The following is a 7790-nucleotide window of genomic DNA, read 5'->3' as shown; positions in this document are numbered from 1 at the left end:
AGCAGGGATGCTCCTCATAAGATCCAGAAGCGTCCGCGCGGGGAGGTTACTTTCGATCATGAAGAAGTTGAATGCACTTGTTTAAGGAAGAGACGGCACTGGGAATTTTTTTTAGAAATTCCAAATTTCATTCCACGAGTTCGGCATAGTAGCAGTAGCAGCCGAGAAGACAGTGCAGCGTCGCAGCGGTGGCCGATATTTCGCGCGTGAAGAACTTCCGAGCACTTTGGAAAGTCGTAAAGTCGCAAAAGGGAACTCATTTGGGAGAGTTAACCGAAGCGCTGTGCAGCTCGAGCTGCTCGATACGAATGAGATTTTTTTCAACTTTCAAACTAAGTTTGGGAATTTTTTTTCCCTCCTGCACCAGAGACGTATAAAATTTACATTGCGCCCATTGGAGAGGAACAAGCTAGGCTTCGCGAAATATTGTCTTAATTCATAGGTCCCATTGATTGTCAAGATGTGGCAGTAGTTTTACGCACCGTGATGGATTTCAAACTTCTCAAGAGTATTAAATTTATTGAATCCTTGAAAGAAGAACGGGATGACCGTCTTGGCGATACAAAACGTATCCATTTAAGTAGTTCTTAAGGTGTTAAAAATGACAACTTGGATGATTTAACTTTTTTTATATTGGGAATCAGAATTATTCCAGTCGAGGATGTAACTTAATTTGGTTGACCTCTTGAAAATACTGAAATTCTACATTTTCATGAATTACCGAGGTAAAATTGAATGAAAACAGAACTAAAAGACTCTCTAGATGCGCGGCTGATGAATAAATAATAAATAAATACAGCAATTATACGAACTCGATCGGCTTTCGCACTAGGGGCAAACGCCAAAATCGCGAGCTAGCTAATTCGAATTTATGGCCGCGCAATCGTCCTTTCGCGGCCAATCCATAATGAGAGTTAATGGCCCACTGATGAACTACTTTTTCTGTTCCACCATCATCCGCGATCGACCCAGATTTTCATCGACCCCTATTACATTATCCCCCTGGTTTTTACCACAAAACCCGATGAACCCAACCACGAGAAGCCAAAAAGCCGAGAATAAAATTAAATAAGCCATCGATCAAAGGAAAGTCGATTGGCATCGAGCTAACCACTTTTATGCACCGCGGCGAAAGCGAGCCGATTTTCAGCAGTTTTATTCGAAGCCCGAAAAAAGACCAAAAAGAGCTTGCACAGACCAATGCCGTTTATTTCGAGGCAATTACGCAAAGCCCCCTTTACTTGCGAGTATTCCTGGTCCTTGCTTACGCATCCTCTGAATAAAAATTAGTTTGTATGTATACACAGGAACCGTGCAATCTCGCTTAATGGGGAAAAAAAAGATGCGCTCGACTCGAGTCAGCAGAAAACAATAATAACGGGATTAACAGAGAATTTTTGGGATTTCGTAGGAGAAAGAGATAAGCGCACAACTGTTTGACATCGTGATTTGTCGGCACATTGATTTCTTGTACCATAAAAAAGTACCATCAGTGCGATTCTGCCGAAGCCATTATGGTAATTAGCGGATAAATCGATGTCGTGAGGCAATAAATTGGTAATAAACAAATAGCCATTCTGAGTGACAAAGCAGCAAGAAAGAGACGTCGAGAGAGAAAGGAAGCTGTCGGAGTGCTCGAGGAGGGACGTTGCTTCGTGGAATAGACGAGCATGTCCTCCTCGTCCGGCTTTTCCTCGGAAGAAGAGGGAGACGGAGAAAAAGCAGTTGGCCGCGGGGTCGTCGCAGTCATCGGTATAGGAGGAAAAAACCGCTAATGGCGTTGGGGAGGAGGACGTTGACGAGGATGAGGATTTTTGTCGTTACGCTCGGGGGGTTTTTTTTTTTTTTTTTTTTCGTTTTTCATCCACGTTGGTGATGACGGTGGCATGGAAGCAGTCGGTGTGCCGCGGGAGTGAATGTGCACGGGAGGAGGGAGAGAAACGCAGCGCGATTTCTCTCAGGGAAAGAGGGGACATAAAAACTGCCACGAGAGGAAGTAAACACGCGGAGTGAATGGAAAGTATGGAGGAAAAGAGTGGCCCTGGGCTGCGAAGGAAGGGACAAGAAAGACGACTCTTGCTCGGATGGGGGAAAAATAATAGGAAAAATGGACGAAAGGGAAATGGCAAAGTTCAATAGCCGGCTGTCCGTTTCCACTTGGACTGATTGCTGCCGCGTAAGTGTGCTTATATACTTGCTCGGTGCGCCACAGGCCTTTCTCACGTGTAAGTCTGCGTGTGCTACTTGCTGCTGCTGCTGATGATGGTGATCATCGTCAGTGTGGATTGGTAGAGAGGGAACATATATTTACATTATTTTCAATCCATACTCATTTCGATGCCTGATTCTCGTAATCAACTAATGCGCTCCGTATGATTGGGTGTTCGTTGCTATTATACCTGCACGTGCAGTCGTGTCATCATTATTTGCTGGTAAATATTTTAGGAGAAAACAGGATGCGCACGACGGTGGGAAAACTTTAATCGAATATGGGTTTTTTTTTCTTCTTACTTTCCTTTCGCAAACATAAATACAGCTCGTGAGATTGGGTGATGATACATCTTGTGGAAATATATCACGAAAATGTCGTAATCCATTTAAATTCGAATATGCTCTGCCGATGATAATGACAACGACGAAAAATTCGTTTTGAATTTTCCAACTTTGACGCTGGGTGTCATACAAAAAACCATATGTGACGGTATTACTATCAGGGGTCGCAATACAGGGTTCGTGGACGCGCACTTATATATACACATACACTTGTAAACATACATAACATTTTCGAATTCGTTTGTTCTTGTTGAAGAATTTCCTATAAAGGGGACTCTCTCTTTGGAGTTTCTTCCTTTGAGCTACAAAAATCAACTTGTTTGTTTGCTCATAAACACAATATTGAATTATTTAATCCTTTTTTTATCGTCAAACAGATTTAAGAAATTCGTGATTAGGATCAGTGAATTCGTTTTGTTATTAAGTTAGCTAGTATTTTTTTTAAATTATTTTTTTCCACCGTACAATTTCTTTCAATTAAAAAATTTTATATCCTTATCGTGATCCCCTTAATCACAAAAAAATCAGTTGGTTTCGTGGTGGAGACGTTTTAGGATGGGGCATATTTACTAGGGCTACAGACGATAAGCTCAACTATTTTTTTTAATTCAAGTAAACTTTATTTTTTTGAGATGGTCAGATTACATTATAGCTTACCAACTCTTCCGTTGAATAAAACTGAGTCTAATTTTTATAATTAAATGAGAATTAAAATTTTTGGGCCTTTAATGTCACCTCACCTACTTTGGGCCACTTTTCTGTAACGATTTAATCTGCTTTTATTTAGTGAGTTTTAAAATTGTTAAGCAATTTTATTGGACAGAAAAAAATTTGAATTTGCAAAATTGGTTGTTTGATTCCGTTTCAGCAGAGGCAAATGACACACTTTAATCAATGAGGTACTATTTGCAATCTTTTTTTTTTTTTTTTTTTTTTTTTTTTTTCTTTTTTTCTTACATAAGAAATTTTGCATTTTTTGGTACAGAATAAGTAAAAACAAACTATAGGAACATGAGTTGTAAATCATACGAAAATCCGAATGAAATAAAGAGATAAAGAGAAGAGCACGATAGGTATGCTATCACAAATGACAGACAGCTTCTGGCGTTGCATACTAAGCTGAAACATTTCACAAGCAGATACAAATAATAATAAATACGCTTACATAAACAACTCTGATGAATCTCAAAATATCAGTACCTTACAGTTCAGCAGATAGTGTAGTCGCAAAAAAGTGTAGCTGCAAATAACAAGCAGCCAATAAATGATGATTCAGTTCGTTGATGCAAAATTTGTGTTAGTGAGTGTAGTTTTTGTAGCAATATACTTTTATTTAAAGTTTTTTTTTTACAACTACTGGAAAAAAAATAAAATTCCTCATGAAAGCCCATCCGTACCTTTTGGCAACATTCCCTTTACATACTTTTTTGCATCGATACCCTTAGGTTGGTAAATGTGTGTATGATTGTCACAAAGTTATTTTAATTTTTTTAAGAGAAAAATAACATTTCTTCTCTCTAAAATGGATCTATATTTAAAAATCTTATAAAAATTGATTTTTTTTAGGTGTCCTCGTTAAAAAATGTTACGAAAAATTCTGCCACCATCCATTTTTTGGCATGTATGTTTTTCATAGGCCAGTTATAGTAATAAATGATCCAGAACTCATTCGAACAATATTAGTCAAAGAATTTTCAAAATTTCAAAATCGCGGTTGGTTAACGGATAAAAAAGTTGATCCTATGATAGCGTTTTCATTTCTTCAATCTTATGAAGATTGGAAAAACGTAAGGAAAATATTTTCACCAACTTTCTCTCCCAGTAAACTAAAGCAAATTCATCCTTTGATGTCAGAAGTCAGTGACGCTATGATCAGAGTTTGTGACAATGAGTTGAAAAATTCAGATGTCTTGGAAATGAAGGAAATTATATCAAGGTATGTTTCTAATAAACATTTAGGGCATTTTATTTTATGTGTAGTATTAACTTCGATTTGTTGGACAGATATGCATCGGACATTATATCATATACAGTATATGGTTACAATTATAACAGCTTAGAAAATCCAAATAATGATTTTCATCGTTTAGGAAAAAGAGCTTTAAAATTAGGCAGAATAAATATGCTAATGACTATATTTTGGCCGGAAATTCCACAATTGATGTCCATCTCACTTTTTCCTAAGGAAATAAGCAATTTCTTTGGAAGAATTTTCACGGAAACAGTTAACTATCGTCGCAATGAAAAGATAGTGAGGAAAGATTTTTTAAACCTTTTGATGCATTTAATGGATGATAACAACGTCCAAGATAACAAAACGTCGACTGATGATAAAAAAAAAGGTATTGTACAGTATGATGTGACGAGATTGTTTTTGTGCCAACGGTATTTGCAGCATATAGATTAATTGATTTTTCAAGACGACGATCATCTAAGCCTGGAAGATGCTGCCGCACAAGCTTTCTCATTTTTTCTGGCAGGTTTAGAGACGACGACATCGGTAGTAACTATCTGCCTATTGGAATTGGCGTTGAATCCTGAAATACAGAAAAAGTTACAGCAAGAAATTGACAACAAGTTCGTTGCCAACCATTTGGATGGGTTAACGTATGATTGTGTCTCAGAAATGAAGTACTTGGATATGGTATTTAATGGTAAAAGTTAATTTGTAGCAAAATTATTTCATTCTGATTTTTTGACATAAAAAATAAGGTAGCTTTAATTTTGAAAATGATGTATTCAGAAACCTTAAGAAAGCATCCACCGTTTGTTTTGTTGAATCGCATTTGTAATGAGAATTTCTTGATTCCTGGCTCAAATTTTACCATTCCTAAGGGAATGCGAGTATTGATTACACCACCAGGAATACATAACAATCCAGAATACTATCCAAATCCATGTGTATTTGATCCCACTCGGTTTACAAAGGAAAATTCGGCTTCGAGACATCCATACGTTCATTTAGGATTTGGGGAAGGACCACGAAATTGTTTAGGTAAAACTAAAAAATGTCAAGGATTCTTATATTAATGAAGTGACAGAAATTTTTTTTGTTCATGTCCGTTTAATATTTTTAGGACAAAGATTTGGCACAATGCAAGCAAAGCAAGCACTTGTAGCGCTTTTACGGAACTATACTTTTCGTATTTCTGATAAAACTGAACTTCCTATCAAATGGAATACCGAACGTTTTATCCTGTGGCCCGCAAACGGTATGAATTTGTGTATTGAGAAAAGGCATTGATAAGGATTTATAAACATTTTTTTTTAACTACAGTTTAATATGTGTTATAATTTTTTTTTTTTTTAATTATTTAAAGTTGATATCGTTATTGCTGCAATAGAACATACATTTAAGAGGTTTTTGAATTTTAAACTATACGTACGTGGTTCTTGTAATGATGTTTGTCTCAACTAGTACTGAAGAAATACTTTTCGTATTCAACTAGAAAGACTCATTGTTATGTTATTTTGTTCTGATGTAGTGAAATTTACATTTACACCTAAGAATGTTGTCAGTGAGACAAAATAAATGAATATATATTTTTGTGCACCTATTTTTGTATTTCTCAGCGAATGTTTCACTTACTATCTGAAGTAAACAATTTTAATTAATTAATTATTTGCGTTAAGTGAGTAATTCGAGCGGCCGTGAAGCGCAGCGAAGAAAATAAATGGACGAAGGCAGGACGTTTTTCAGGATCAGCACTGATGGACGCTAACTTTTTTCGATCGCCCTGACGTATGAGGCGACTCGTCTCTATTTGTTGCGACCCTTGCACTGGCAATCCCGTTTAGCGAACAATATACCGTCGATCATCGAGCGATTCAAATTTGGAGGTGTTCAACTACCCCCCAGCGTGTCTCGGAGAAGGAGGAATCAGGAGAGAGAAAACAGAGCCCGTCGACAGGCAGTTTACACTCCAAGTGCGCATCTTCAGAGTGTTTATGCTGCTGTACTATCTACCGTCTGCTCACCACGTGTCTGTTGCTATATACGTCGTTGTATTACGCAGGGGTTCATGAAATGTTGCTTATATTCTCCGTACCTGTACGAATAGCCGTCCAATCAGTTTTTGTCATTTTAGGCTTGCTTGAAGCAATTTTCGTGATGGCTGTGGCTTGTTGTTTCTTTCGACATTAATAAAACTTGGTACAGGAATGCTCGATTCTAATAGTCTATCGAATGCATTGGCATGATTATTCGATGGGATTTGTTCGTGGAAACTTAGCGCCAAGGAAGGCTCTCGTGGAATTGCTGTCTCGAATGTATTGAAATATTTTTCTATGCCCAGATGTTGAGAAATCAAAGTTCAATTACTCTCTGAGAGATATTGTTTATTTAAGAACATTTATATAGTTTTTGTGCTGCAAAGTTTTAAGAAATTGTCGTGTACACCGAAAATCGAACGATTGGCAGTTGGGGTAGGGAGACATAGAGCAGTATCAAAAATGTAAAAGAAATAGGGTGAATTGTTAAGATATTTTCGCTCGAGGCTGCGATGTGATCAAGGGATTCAACGTGGCAGTTTGGTTTTCAACCAACGCTCAGACGTACACGTTGCATCGGTTCTGTATGAATTTTGCTTCTACGATGATGATTCGGAAATCTTGCAGATTGCTTTTCGGAGTTCGATTACACTTGCAAACAATTCATCGGGTTATTATCTCCTCTGCAGCCCTGTCATTCAAGTACTGGTTTCGCGAACTGAATTTACATTTATACTGACAAGCTGATGTAACTAGAAAAGAGTGCTGGAGGCAATAGCAAGAAGTAAGAAATGGAATACCAATGTGAGCTGAATAAATTTGTAATTTTTTGTTTTGATCAACGACTTTTTTTTCTAGACTTGTTTAATCTTATTTGTTTATTTATTTATTTTTAATATAATTTATTTTTACTTTAAGCTCATAAGAATCCATCCCATCAGACGAATGTTGCATTGTTTTGGTCTCAACATAATAACTTTGCTCTATAGTACGGCTTATTCGAAAGATAAGTCACACTCTCCCGACACCCCACTTATCATCGCTGTCCCCGTATTTTTCAAAATAGAGCCAGCAAGAAGTGTAATACTTGTAACATTCATTTCAAGCTCACCTTTGCGGAATGATAAGGGAGTCGAGGAGCATGAGGAAGAAGAAGAAACGAAAGAATCATCTCGAGGATTCCCTTGAAATGATAAAAATTCAGGGTAAGACTCATCGGATCGCTCTGAGCGATTAGGTAAATGCCG

General features: G+C 37.3%; 1 protein-coding gene across 1 annotated transcript; it reads left to right on the top strand.

Moving 5' to 3' along the window:
* Nucleotides 1-3803: 3803 nt before the first annotated feature.
* Nucleotides 3804-5672, top strand: LOC106640652 (putative cytochrome P450 6d4). The gene is made up of 6 exons (XM_089590790.1): nucleotides 3804-3998; nucleotides 4120-4489; nucleotides 4558-4895; nucleotides 4974-5207; nucleotides 5297-5454; nucleotides 5631-5672. Exons 1-6 carry the CDS (start codon nucleotides 3818-3820, stop codon nucleotides 5670-5672), a joined length of 1323 nt encoding a protein of 440 aa, XP_089446916.1. The 5' UTR covers nucleotides 3804-3817.
* The last annotated feature ends 2118 nt before the right edge of the window (nucleotides 5673-7790 follow it).

This window comes from Copidosoma floridanum, unplaced genomic scaffold (genome assembly GCF_036245765.1).
Source record: "Copidosoma floridanum isolate Cflo_tuat_1 unplaced genomic scaffold, Cflo_Japanese_pri ptg000013l, whole genome shotgun sequence".
NCBI classification, from domain to species: domain Eukaryota; kingdom Metazoa; phylum Arthropoda; class Insecta; order Hymenoptera; family Encyrtidae; genus Copidosoma; species Copidosoma floridanum.
This window is presented reverse-complemented; position numbering and strand designations above follow the sequence as displayed.

Excerpts from the sequence above, each read along its gene's own strand:
- LOC106640652 (XM_089590790.1), top strand. The coding sequence starts at position 3,818 with ATGATGATTCAGTTCGTTGATGCAAAATTTGTGTTAGTGAGTGTAGTT. Across the intron at positions 4,490-4,557 it reads ATGAAGGAAATTATATCAAG|ATATGCATCGGACATTATAT; the intron begins GTATGTTTCTAA and ends TTTGTTGGACAG. Across the intron at positions 4,896-4,973 it reads GACTGATGATAAAAAAAAAG|ACGACGATCATCTAAGCCTG; the intron begins GTATTGTACAGT and ends TGATTTTTCAAG.